General features: G+C 36.2%; 1 protein-coding gene across 1 annotated transcript; it reads left to right on the top strand.

The window, feature by feature from the left end:
• The first annotated feature begins 431 nt into the window (after nucleotides 1-431).
• Nucleotides 432-13,304, top strand: LOC110460577 (neuronal acetylcholine receptor subunit alpha-7-like). Its single transcript, XM_021513557.1, has 8 exons — nucleotides 432-636; nucleotides 2,965-3,113; nucleotides 5,700-5,744; nucleotides 5,958-6,067; nucleotides 7,599-8,071; nucleotides 8,955-9,041; nucleotides 10,531-10,649; nucleotides 11,643-13,304. Exons 1-8 carry the CDS (start codon nucleotides 549-551, stop codon nucleotides 11,979-11,981), a joined length of 1,410 nt encoding a protein of 469 aa, XP_021369232.1. The 5' UTR covers nucleotides 432-548; the 3' UTR covers nucleotides 11,982-13,304.
• The last annotated feature ends 758 nt before the right edge of the window (nucleotides 13,305-14,062 follow it).

The raw sequence follows: 14,062 nt of genomic DNA, 5'->3' as shown, positions 1-14,062 counted from the left end.
ATAACGAAACTGAACGCACAGTACGTCATATATAACAATAATCTTAAAACGTAAAGTGACAACTCGTTTTAGAACTGTAAAAGATACATTTCATCACATGTCAATTCTTTAAAAAGTTTTCAAAAAACACCAACTATTTATGGTGAGGCCACGTCAGACACGAAATGTGTTCTCAGTTCACCATGTCAGTATCGTGTGAACGTGTCACACCGCTAACAGTGATACACGCACTGTACCGATAACACGTGGATCAGTTTATTGCTATACATTATAACTACTATGACTTGAACTTGATTCTTGATGATAGGTACAATGCATGAGTTACAACATTTTCATGGATCAGTTACCACCTACTCTTCTCACAACTCCTCACGCATGCTTTATTGAATTATTCAGAACACGTCTCATCGCGAATACAAATAAAAGACTGTTTGTTAGCATACAGAACAACAAAGGAGGATATTTAACACCGAGGCCTAGGAAGCTTGCATACCTCGTCACACTTGGGTTGGAGCTTGTCGAGGCCGCGGAGGACACTGTCAGCAGAAATGGTCGGCATCATGAAATCTCAATTGTGCACCTGGTCAAGGATCTTCCTAGTGCTGTATATCCTATCAATGCTGTCCCCATCAACAGGTATGCTATTGTGTATCACATATATAAATAAATCTGTGGCGATGTGCAGATAGTCGCAGGAAGTGCATGCCAGGTATATTACGCAGGTAGGGCATACATGGCCGACAGAGAGACCTTAAAGCTCATCTCTCGGTTTGTTTAGATCGATGAATATATACTGTACCTGCATGTTGTTAAATAGAAATAATGTAATCAATGTGATGAGCATATCGGGTAATATCTGTTTACGTGCTGTACATAATATAGACTGTTACACTACGTCTGGTGTAGGTGCACAAGTCTAGCCATTCATTGTCGACTGAAAGTCTGGTGGCCGACATTTATATAATTTATCCAGTTGTACTTTTATGATCATAATTCCACATGAAGAGATTAAAAAGATAACGTCTGAAGATAAAACATGGAACAGAATGTAGATTATAAGGAATTTCAATTCTTTATCTATGTTGCAAATAAAAACGAGGTTAAGCCAACAATGCTTTGAAAAGTACGAGTTTAACCGTCGGTATTCTGTTTTTAAAGCTATTTATAGATGAGCTATTATGTGACACTGGGTAGATCCAGGGTATTATTTAGATCGTATCCACTCGGGTATGGAAGCACACGAAAGCTCAGACTAGCGGAGCAGCTAGCATATGAGAGTACACATGCGGACGTTTTATATCTCCTCCACTTCATTTATAGTGTTCATATCTGTAAATTAAAACCGAAATATTACTGATTAACAATTGATTGTTATCTTGACTGTTACTGAACTATCTTGCAAAATATTAATATTTAATCAAATTTGAACAAGTGCCTATAATGCCCTAAAGTTTGAAAAGATGAAATACTGTTTTCAAGTAGGTTGGGATGATATTTATGTCAACCTTAAACTCGTCTTTGAAATTCCAAGGGTCACACTCTCTTACTTCCAGGGGGTCACATTCTCTTACTTCCAGGGTTCACACTCTCTGACTTCTAGGTGTCACACTCACTTACTTCCAGGGGTCACACTCTCTTAGTTCCAGGGATCACACTCTCTCTTTCTGGGGTCACTCTCTGACTTCTAGGGGTCACACTCTCTTACTTCCAGGGGTCACACCATCTTACTTCCGGGGGTCACACTCTTTTACTTCCGGTGGTCACACTCTCTTACTTCCGAGGGTCACACTCTCTTACTTCCGATGGTCACACTCTCTTACATTCTTTGTACGTAGGTGAGCGTAACGTCTGTTATTTCGAGGATTCCCTTAACTAGGACATTGTTGTACAGTATATGTTAGCCTGTGACTGGAGCACGGAGGAATACTGTCTATGTTAACCTATGATTAAGGCTTTTACCAACCCTAAACAGGGTCAGGGTGGAATCTCGGTCAAACAATTACTAAGGCAGGATGACATTATACATGTGTCAAGCAAAGAATAACATACATATATAAACTTTATATATTTAACAACAACAATTAAAAAGCTTATTACAACTTATATTAATCACTCATACTCACCCAAATATTAGCGTGCGGGGGTCTTTTACCAACCCTAAACAGGGTCAGGGTGGAATCTCGGTCAAACAATTACTAAGGCAGGATGACATTATACATGTGTCAAGCAAAGAATAACATATATATATAAACTTTATATTTTTAACAACAACAATTAAAAAGCTTATTACAACTTATATTAATCACTCATACTCACCCAAATATTAGCGTGCGGGGGTCTTAATGTGGGAGGCAACCGGAATACCTGGAGAAACCCAACAAAGTCTGGCAGATGAGCCCATACCTTTTCGCATCCGATCGGGGAATCGAACTCCGGCCTCCTTGGTGAAAGGCGAGTGCGTTATCCACTAAGCCAACCGACTACCCCAATTAGTATGGCAAGGTGAAATAATATCAATGCCAGCCCGTCTTTGGGAAATGGTGAATTTACAAGTTGATAGTTAATGACTTGATCAGGGAAATGTAATATCTATGTCCACACTAAGGCCGGACGAGGGGTGTTATACCTGTGTTTAAATGTATGTCCACCCTAAGGCGGGGCGAGTGAATGTTATACCTGTGTTAATTCAGGACTGAAGCAGGGAGATGTACATGTCTGTCCACCCTAAGTCGGGGCTAAGGGGTGTTATATCTTTGCTTATTCATGAGTGGAGCAGGGAGATGTATGTCCACCCTAAGGCTCGGCGAGTTGGGTGTTATAACTGTGTTAATTTAGGACTTGAACAGGGAGATGTACTATTTTAAAGTTTAAAATATATTACGATTCCAAACAAATCTTATTCGTGTTCAAACGAAAAGAAACCGTTTAAAACTATATATGATACTATATATCCATTATTCAAAGGTGAATACACTTACCAGGAAAACGATGAAGACCGTTTGTACAAGGCTTTGATGAAATATTATGTGAAGTCATCACGCCCAGTTTTAGTGAGCAATTCGACGGGTTTCAAAGTGGATTTGAGCATCAGCGAACCGAGACTGGAAACTCTGGTAAGTCCAAATGGAATTTCTGGTTTGTTATCCGAGACTGAAATCTCTGAGATGTTAGTCCTAAAGTTGAATCTCTTGTAAGTATCTCTGATAAGTCTATACCTAATTACCATAGTATTTCATTGGAAGTCCAGCTTTTATAATTATGTAAAAGAACTTAGACTGAAGGGACCAAGTGAGCTTATGGCATGGCGCAGCGTCCTTCCTTTACTAGTGTTGATGTCTTTCTGTGAAGGAATACTAGTCTAGGACGGATGAAGGGATTTTGACGTTTTGGTATTGATAAGCAATGGGCCACAAAAAGGTAACTGCCGTTTTAATAGCAAGTTCTTGCGCCCCTGTGGTTATCTGTTAAGACATATCTTTGAGTAGAGCTGAAGGGATTTTGATATTATTTGGCATGAAGCATCCCTTTGTTATGGGAAATCTTCACTTGTAAAGAAATTGCGTTGTCCTTCGAGGAGAAGGGGCGCGACCAAAGAAAAGAGGTAATGCGTCTTTCAAAGGGTGGTCCTAAGGGATGGATCTAACGCAGTGTGGCATGGAATATCCTTAGTCTAGGGGAATATTGAAGGCTTCGGGTTTTGCTTCTGTGGACGGCAGGTCAGAAAACGGGAACTGGGTGTCCAACTTTTAATATTTATCACTGTTTGTAATTGTAAAAATATAACTTTACCACTTTCAAATGGCACTTTTATCAGCTTTGAATGTCATTAAATGGCTTGAATATAGACGTACCCTTATATTCTGAACATAATAATAATATATAAATATGACATTCATTAGCAGGTGACAGTGAATATTGTCAACCCGAGAAAACCATTGTCACCCTCGGCTTCGCCTCGGGTGACAATGGGTTTTTGAGGGTTGACAATATTCACTGTCACCTGCTAATGAATGTCATATCTATTTTGTTACACCAAAGGCTTTGTAGCTCAGAAACGGCAGCAAACCTCGATAATGAAATCGTGTTTGTTGATAGTCTGCTGTTTACAATCGCTATCGCACCGGCGCTTGATAAAATTGGCTGTTGCCGTGAAACGTTCTTGTGACCATCACGGTGGGGAAACGAAGCGGTGAACGCTCATTTTTCGCGCATGTGATATTTTTCACTGTCTCATGGCAATATCACCCGCGCCCCTTAAAACCAATGTATTTTCGGGGGGTGACAGAGATTTTTGTTTAATTTTCTCCCAACCAATCAAATAGCTAGAAATTCACTTGAGGTGTAACAACGACACTGACCGACACATGTAGATAGATGTTCTATTCGTTCTATTCATTAAACCAGTATTCAGAATACATGCCTTATTTGATATTAACAATGAATTTTGACAAATCAATTAAATACTTCGCTTAAAATTATATGTTTAATATTTGATTTAATTATTGACTGCATTCAGTTGACATTTATTTTCCATATGAAATGCACCTGAATATGACAAATTTAACATTTGCTACTTTAGATAAATAAGAAACAGGTGAGAGGTACACGTTCTCTGAGCATCTCGTAAGCAATTTCTGTTACTTAAATAAATAGTGGATATTTATTCGCTGGTGTCGTACTCAGCAACAGGTAATATAAATTAAAACTAAGAGCAAATAACAATCAGTTTCATGTGTATACGCAGATATTTACTGTCTTCTAATGGTAAACATGTCGACATTTTATGATTTAAGAACATTTATATTCATATTATACTATATTAAGTTTCAATAAGAGCGGTTCAGTAATATAAATTCTAGTTCGAGATCATTAGATTAGATTATTCTGTTTGCTGATAATGCATGTTCAAATGTGCACGGGTCTGGTTATGCTGTCTTTTAAATGAAAGATTTAAATGCATATTTTAATATTCATGATTGTATGCAACGCATATTCGTGGATGCGCGGCACAGTTGTTATTAGACTTTGCCACGCATCCACGAATATGCGTTGCATACAATCATGAATATTAGAATATGCATTTAAATCTTTAGAGAATATATCTGAACGGAACTGTGTGGCATACAATCAAAAATGTTGGTATACGCATGTGAATATTTATTTTAAGGCCGCCACGGAAGTTGTACTTCAACCATTTTCTATGATTTCTTTCGGTTAATGGTACATTTTTCAACAGAACTATTAAAGGTACGATGTTTTAACTAATTGTACGTCAGTTACCACTTGCATCTGTCAATATATATATATATATATATATACATTTTTTTAGTGGTTAAACTTTTCCCAACTGCTAGGGTCATATGAAGACGGGTCAGTCGATTAGCATCGATTAGCATTTCTGTCATAATGGTTAAGACGCGAACAGTTTCTGATGTGGAAATCATTCACGTAGATTACAGCATTTTGATCGGTAGGGTAACCTAGGGGTTGTACAACGGAAATAAATATATGAATATATATCAAAAGGTAACACTCTTCGGAGGTTGCTTAGAAACAGCCATGCTATTTTATGATCGACGAGGTGGATATGGAAACTCAAGTATCCCGTTAACTATGTTCAACGTTTACATCTTGGATGTTATATGATGCTTGCTCTAATGTTTTATTTTACCACCTACAACTTCTGTCTTTGATTACAGGAGACGGCTACAGATACCATGACATTTTCCTATTGGCTTACACTGGTAAGTGTGCGATCTAGTTCAAAAACATCGCATGGTTTATTGATTGTAAAAAAAAATGTTGAATCGCTTGGTTGATGTTTAGAGTTTTGCTATTTCAACTAATTCGTATTGATTCATGTATGAATAAATCAATAATACATTACAGTACATGCTCTTTCTGGTATTTATGATATAATTGTTTACTTTGTCAACTAGAATACAAATTAATTTCAGACTTGGCAAGATGAACGGTTGCAGTGGAACTCGTCAGATTTCGGAGGCCTAACAACTATAAGATTTTCTCCTGATTCAATATGGCTACCTGAACTGGAGGTCTACAATGTGTAATGTGTCACCATTTACTATTATGTATATGAAAATGTTAAAAGTATGATTTAATTATATCTAATAATCAGTTAACATTATTATCCCGTCAATTTCAATATATTGATTATACAAGGATTTCAGTGGCATTTCACAATTTAGAGAGTCAAATCACATGTAAAAGAAATTGTCCTTTGAAAATCTACCAGTCAAAGCTGATTTTGATGAGTAGAAACGACACTATCAAGAGTCTGGTCTGAATGTCCTAGTGTACATATTCTGCTGTTCGTTTAATGCTGATTGTATGTTATCTTACAGATAATCATACATGTGATTTCTGTTCGGGTTAAGGTTATAGGCTAATATTGCAAAATTTGTGATTTTTCATAAAAAAATTAACTTTGCATTAGTGTACGAGAATGGAAAAGGGTTATAAATGTATGCATCCCTGTTATCCTGGGAACCGTGGTGTCATATGATAAACAAGGGTCAAATTAACGTGAAATATATTTAAAATGATTTTCTGTATGGAACGGTTTCAATTTGTGGAACTATTGGACTTTGTGGGACTCTTTTGGACATTTGATACTTGTCACGGTGAGATAGCATAATTAGGTATATATTTTGTGGTTTATTATTCTATCAAAGGTTAAAAAGTGTCAATTACAGTAAGTAGCCGAAACAATGGGCAAAATTATACTTCTAAAATACTTATATATTTTAAATAGACACTTATGGTAACATTTGTCTTAATTGGTCATCATTCTCTCTTTAGATTTTTAGCTCACCTGTCGGTCGGTCGTCCGTCCGTCGTCAACTTTTCCATTAATACTACTTCTTCTCAACAACCAAAAGGCCTTGAATGATAATATTTGACCAGTAACATGCGTGGATGACGGGCTACCAAGTTTATTAAAAAAAATGACCTTCACCCATTTTCAAGGTCAAAGGGGTCAAACATACTAAAAATCTTTTAACAACTTCTTCTCAATACCCAAGAGGCATAGGATTATGATAATTTGCCACTAACATGCTGGGTTGAAGGGCTACCATGTTTGTTCAAACAAATGACATTCACTCATTTTCTAGGTCACTGGGGTCAAATATGTTTAAAACATTTAAACAACTTCTTCTGATTTACCAAAAGGCCTAGGGTTATGATATTTTGCCAGTTAGATGCTGGGATGAAGGGCTACCAAATGAATGACCTTCGCTCATATTCCAGGTCACAGGGATCAAATATGTTTAAATGTTTAAATGACTTGTTCTGAATACCCAAATGGTCTGGGGTAATGATATTTAGCCAGATGCATGCTGGGACGGAATGCTGAAAATTCTGTTCAACTTAATGTCCTTGTTCGTCTTTCAAGGTCACAGGCGTCATATGTTTAAATCATTAAAAAGATTCAAATGAATCGAACACAGATATTTTGCCTGTAGCTGTCCACTTTTAAGATTACAAGTGTGAGATTAGTACCAGGTGAGCGATTCAGGCCCATTGGGTCTCTTTTTTTTTTTATTAAACAGCTAAACACTTTAATCTTTTGATAGTTCACCGTTCCATCCAAGTCGAACAAGGGTCGCAAATGCGATAGTCCACTCTTCGGGATCAGTAATGTATATTCCTGCACAAACGATATCGTTTTTCTGTCCTTTGGACTTGGCAAAGTTTCCCTACGACACACAGAAGTGTAAGCTTGTTATGGGGTCCTGGACATTCACTAGCTTGAAGCAGGACCTAACATACGGTGGCAAATACGAGTCACAGGAAATCCCGGTGGCTGGATTTGGCGACACTCTAAAAAGCCATCCTCAATGGACTTTAAACAAAATGACAGCTCAAATAATTCATGCCAAGTACGAGTGTTGTCCGGAAACATACGTCAAACTAGAGATCGATATAACTGTTACACGAATAGCCTCGTACTACAGACTTGCACTTGTGGGACCGTCTGTTTTCCTTGCCATCCTCATCCCTGTGGTGTTTTTGCTTCCACCTGATCAGACATGCAGAACTAACTATGGTTTGTATAGAACGTGATTAAAGCCGTAGATAACATTATTTATCTTTCCAGAAGTCTGTTTTCTTTCTCTTTCATTTGGATTGAAGCATAATGCTGCAATTGCACATAATTATTTCTGATCAAAAGGGAAACTATGCGTAATATTTCAAGACTGTGAAATCCGATAAGAAAGATAAATGGGGGCAAATCTATAAACGATTTTATCTCGGAAAAAATGTAAAGAAATTTTCTGATTTTAAGTTTTTTAAATCCTGTTCTAAGAGGATAGAATGTTGTATCAATGAACGGTGAATATGTTGTCAAGTTGGGATCCGGCAGTACAGGTAAAATATTGGTAAAGATGTCAAAGACTACTATTCAGACATAAGTAAAGTGAGTTTGGGGGAGAATGGTAGAGGCCAACCCGGAAATGACTGCTTATGCTGATCAATCTACCTGATATTTGTAGATTTAACTTAAATTAAAACGAAATATTCCTTGGCAATTGGAAGTTGTAAGAAGACAACTTGAAAGCAGATACTTAGGGCGCAAAAGGGATCGGCAAAAATACTTGCTACTTCCAAGTCGAGTTTAATACCACGTTTCAGGTTCATATAATTACATATTTACCGAACTTAAAGTCCTTAATTGTTATATAAGATGCTAAATAATGTTTTAATCAATTAAAATGATGGCACATATGAACGGTGTACAGAGGAAAGTACTGCATAAGGCAGAGAGCATTGTGATATTACAATTGAATTGACGTCATAGAGTGAATATTAACCTGCTGTTTCTAAAATTAGTATCACCGAGTTAGTATCACCAATGACCGACCTCTACGTGAGTACGATCCACCCAATGAGGGTGTGTGTCATCTAACATTGTATTGCTTTTATGTCAGGTATGATTCTACTAATGACCATGACTGTGTTGATGGTGGTCCTACAGGAGGCGGTACCCTTTGATCATGCTACTGTCCCGGTTCTAGGTACGTATACATATGTATATCATGTCGATGTTACAACTTCCGTTTTCATTGGTCAGTTTCCATTACATAATCGGCTAATAATTACATGATTGAGTGAATAGTTAGACTCTTGTGAAATAACTCTATGTATCAATATTAACACAACTGTCCTTAACTCATTAACCCCTGAAGTTTCCTAATGAACTATTCCAACCTTTGAATTGGAAGTGTTCAAATGCGTCTTCAGGGGTGAATGAGTTAAGTTTTGAAAGTAGGCAAAACTGATAAACGTTTTACGGCATACGATGATGTTCATATACCGACATGTATCATTTCCTTTTATGTCGCAATGTAAAATGATTGCCAATAGGTAAATAATATGCAAAATATAACTCGTCATGTCAAAATGGAACATCATGTATTCGAAATGATTGATGTTAATCTGTAAAAAGATACGATGCCTCCATTGCAATACTTAAGGATTCGCGAACCACTTACACAAACTGTAACTAAGTATTGGAGACTGTAACTAAGTATTGGAGACTGAAACTAAGTATTGGAAACTGTAACTAAGTATTGGAGACTGTAACTAAGTATTGGAAACTGTAACTAAGTATTGGAAACTGTTTAAGGATCCCCGTACCACTAACACAAACTGTAACTAAGTATTGGAAACTGTTTAAGGATCCCCGTACCATTAACACAAACTATAACTAAGTATTGGAGACTGTAACTAAGTATTGGAAACTGTAACTAAGTATTGGAAACTGTTTGAGGATCCCCGTACCACTAACACAAACTGTAACTAAGTATTGGAAACTGTTTCCGGCATTAATATGGCATTGATAAATAATTTCTGAAAAGAAAACCGTACGTTCCGGGACTTTTATGAGAAAGAGTAAATACGAAATAAACAGAATATAATCAACAACAGTGTTCTCAGTCAGCGGGGCTAGACCGGTACCGATCCCTAGACTTCAGATTGTTACATTATATGTCTAACCGATGGAGCTACCTGGTCAACGGGAGTGTTCTAGCCCAACTGTGCTACAGTTATATCCAATCTGATGTTAAGGGAACGTTACTGTATATAGGAAAAACCAGTGCAGTGGGAAAGGGATCCTTACGACCTCATCCATTTCTTTTCCTTCTTTTTGCCCTTTCTTTTCGTGTGGAATGTCTTGCCTTGGGTATCCGTTTACATATGACCATAAATGATGTGAGAACTTAAATGCTCAAACAAATGAACAAATAAAAGAATTTTTACAGAGACTATTTTATTTATCAATGGAATACGCCATCGTTTGTGGCTGAGAAAAATAAATGTTTACGATGTTTCGTATCATCACATTTATCAGAAATATACTAGTGTGTAGGAAGTAAAAACGAACTCAAACCGATCTTTTTCATATTAACATGTGTGTACTTTTAACAATTTAACTGCTGACAAAACGGTAAACACAATAATAGGATTATTTAATAGTATTTTGTGCAATCGTTTCTGTTTCAGCCGTGTTCTACTTTGGCATATTTGTGCTGCAGTTCTTCAGTATTCTGTGCTGTGTGTTAACTGGATGTCTGCGCAATAGGGGAGCAAGACGGAAGGCGTTACCAGCATGGCTTGGTTCTGTATGTGACTATTTGAACTTACCGATAAATGTTTCGTCTTTAATATCAGGGGAAGACAAGACAAACTTTAACCAAATAGTTCCAATTCGATTGCAAAGTAAATTCTGAAACCGTCCCTACAAGACACATTAAGGAGTAGGGTCTTACAACACTTCACGAGGGGTCAAGTCCATTACACCTTTCATTTAATATCTAGATGCATATATATTTTAATGTCTATGCAGATTTGCATTCATACCAGCATGAACATTGAACAAAATCGTATGTTTACAATTCGAATTGAAACCATGAACGATTAACATACACTTACTTCCTAATATTTGCTGGATTAAAGTGTCTAGAAATGTTTTGTTCTGGAATCAGCTTGCGTCACCTAAATGTTTGGTTCCTACGATGGGCTCACATTAAGAGAGGCCGGGGAAGGACGTTAATATGACAATAATTTATTGCATTCATAGTCTAAAGAAATGTATTTCTTTCTGTAAAGTATACACATAATAGATATGGCAGAGCAAATGGAAATATATATAAAAAGTGTTATCCAATACCGTAGATTTGAAAGCGTAGCACTGATCAATTTTGAGTAAAAAAGTCATCAGAACTTTATCGATGTGGTATTGTCATAACCTTTATAGTAGTAGTACTAAAAGGAACTGAATGAATTATTTCATTCGAATCACATTGGGATTTAAATCTAAAGAATATTTCATATTACAAGCACTAAGCTTTATTCTCATAGCTAGATTCAACAATCTTTTAGCAATTCAATTTTAAGGGAAAACGAATAAAATGCCCAATGGTAACTATTCAACCAGTATACGTTTTAAGACATTATCTTTATTATCAAAGTAAAAGTTTTTCATTTTATATCCATACATGTATAAATCATTATGGTAAATCAAAAACGTTATCTTCTTGTATGCATGGAATATGATACTTACCGTGAGTGTATCATATCAGGAGATTGTATTGTCCTTTCCTCTTTTCTGATAGCTGTGTATACATAGTCGAGGCGTGCGAAGATGTCTTTGTCTGGACACCGACTGCCCTGTATACCACGACCCTGATACGCCAATGAACATGCGCTTGATAGAGGAGCAACAGGACACTGCACACGACAGTGGACTGGATAATGTCAACATCACTGTGCCCGACGACCACTTCCGAGAAGTTGCGAACAACACAAAGATTATGGCAGGAAAAATCATGCGGGAGAGCACTTATGACAAGCTCCAGCGTGATTGGCAGGAAGTTGGCCGGTGCCTCGACCGAATATTCTTCGTGATATTCGTAGTGGTGATTGCCATCGTGGCCTTGAGCACCGTGCTGTAATGGGTCAAGGTGTTTTACTTACTTGTTACTTTAAGCGGTCACTAACACATTGTCTTTAAATGTAATATATTTCTCAATGTTTTGAATGCTCACCAAAATAATGTTCAATTTATACGAAATCTGTTTTCAATACTGAGCTCTATGGTTATGCAATTTCCGGGTACTAAATAACCGTGATGCTTGTTGTTATTTATATGAAAGCATAGTAGATGTTTATTACAACATGAGCAAATGGTCCACCTATATGTTTGTTAAAAAATAGTGTTTTTGTGGGACGACTCAAGATAGTGATTTGTATATTAAAAAAAAAAGATTATTTTCCATTACAATCTTCGAATAATATCACTCATAAGTATATCAACATGTTCACTGAGAGTCTTATACACGATTTTGTAGCCTTGCTGCCGACTATGAAGAAGATGAATGATATTTTCATAGATATATGTATGTTTTGTCATCATTTTACATATGTGTTTGCAAGTGTTAATATGGAACTATATGACGGCAGCACTGGTTTTGCTTATGATTGCTGTTACGTGAATTATTCATTGGGAGCATTATTACAATACTAACACTCAAGTAAGCCTCATTATCAGCGTATTATGTTATGGTGTATTTTTGTACAATGATAATTGTTACTTCTACGCATTTATACCTTTATAAATAAGTTTCAAATAAGACGTTTTACAACTTCTCCAGTAAAATATTTATAGTAATGAATTACCTTATTGAGACTCAGGAAATTGTGCTGTAATGGGTCAAGGTGTTTTTCTTACTTGTTACTTTAAGCGGTCACTAACACATTGTCTTTAAATGTAATATGTTTCTCAATGTTTTGAATGCTCACCAAAATAATGTTCAATTTATACGAAATCTGTTTTCAATACTGAGCTCTATGGTTATGCAATTTCAGGGTACTAAATAACCGTGATGCTTGTTGTTATTTATATGAAAGCATAATAGATGTTTATTACTTATTTTCCATTACAATCTTCAAATAATATCACTCATAAGTATATCAACATGTTCACTGAGAGTCTTATACACGATTTAGTAGCCTTGCTGCCGACTATGAAGAAGATGAATGATATTTTCATAGGTATATGTATCTTTTGTCATCATTTTACATATGTGTTTGCAAGTGTTAATATGGAACTATATGACGGCAGCACTGGTTTTGCTTAAGATTGCTGTTACGTGAATCATTCATTGGGAGCATTATTACAATACTAACACTCAAGTAAGACTCATTATCAGCGTATTATGTTATGATGTATTTTTGTACAATGATACTTGTTACTTCTACGCATTTATACCTTTATAAATCAAATTAATTTTATATCCACGCACTTGTATTTTATCGGCCTTTGTAACATATTCTTTTATAATGAAAAAGGTTCCTGAAATGTGTCCTGTCACTTTGACCTCACTGAAGGAATTGATAAACTGAACCACTTAGTAGGAAATATATTTTTATACATGAATTTGAATATAACGATAAAGAAAATAAAAGAAATAATGGAATGCTCCTAATGATCGGAGCATCTGTCTTATGAGGGAACTGATTCGGTCTGAACCATCATACTAAAATGATTCTGTGATTCAAAGAATATATACAGGCAAAAACAAAAGAAGCCCCGATTGACCGTGTACTGTAATCAATGATTGTAAGCGTGACTGTCAGGCTCACCATCCTACCAAGGGAGTCCATGGCATTGAAACTGACAAAAATGGGGTCCTAAATAATTTTGATTATTAGTGAAAAGATCGTCGTCTAACGGAGCGGTAAATGTACGTATGCGATGAAAAAACAAGTAAATAAATAAGCTGATTAGATATAATATGCTACTGTGCATCTATGTCTAAATAATAATAAAAAATGTGTGTATTGTTTCGTATGTTTAGCTTTACTTTTAAATGTGGATGATTCTTTGTTTTTACATCTACGTCAATATGGTAGCAGTTATCTCTTATCTTATACTGGCATTATACTTAGATTTAGATTTAGAGTTTGTTAGTTTCTATCAATGCTTTACATAACCATAGGGCTATGGTGTTATAATGTGAGGTAATAAAGTGGG

This window comes from Mizuhopecten yessoensis, unplaced genomic scaffold (genome assembly GCF_002113885.1).
Source record: "Mizuhopecten yessoensis strain PY_sf001 unplaced genomic scaffold, ASM211388v2 scaffold10439, whole genome shotgun sequence".
Taxonomy (NCBI): Eukaryota; Metazoa; Mollusca; class Bivalvia; order Pectinida; family Pectinidae; genus Mizuhopecten; species Mizuhopecten yessoensis.
This window is presented reverse-complemented; position numbering and strand designations above follow the sequence as displayed.

Excerpts from the sequence above, each read along its gene's own strand:
- LOC110460577 (XM_021513557.1), top strand. The coding sequence starts at position 549 with ATGGTCGGCATCATGAAATCTCAATTGTGCACCTGGTCAAGGATCTTC. Across the intron at positions 637-2,964 it reads AATGCTGTCCCCATCAACAG|GTGAATACACTTACCAGGAA; the intron begins GTATGCTATTGT and ends CATTATTCAAAG. Across the intron at positions 10,650-11,642 it reads TACCAGCATGGCTTGGTTCT|CTGTGTATACATAGTCGAGG; the intron begins GTATGTGACTAT and ends CTTTTCTGATAG.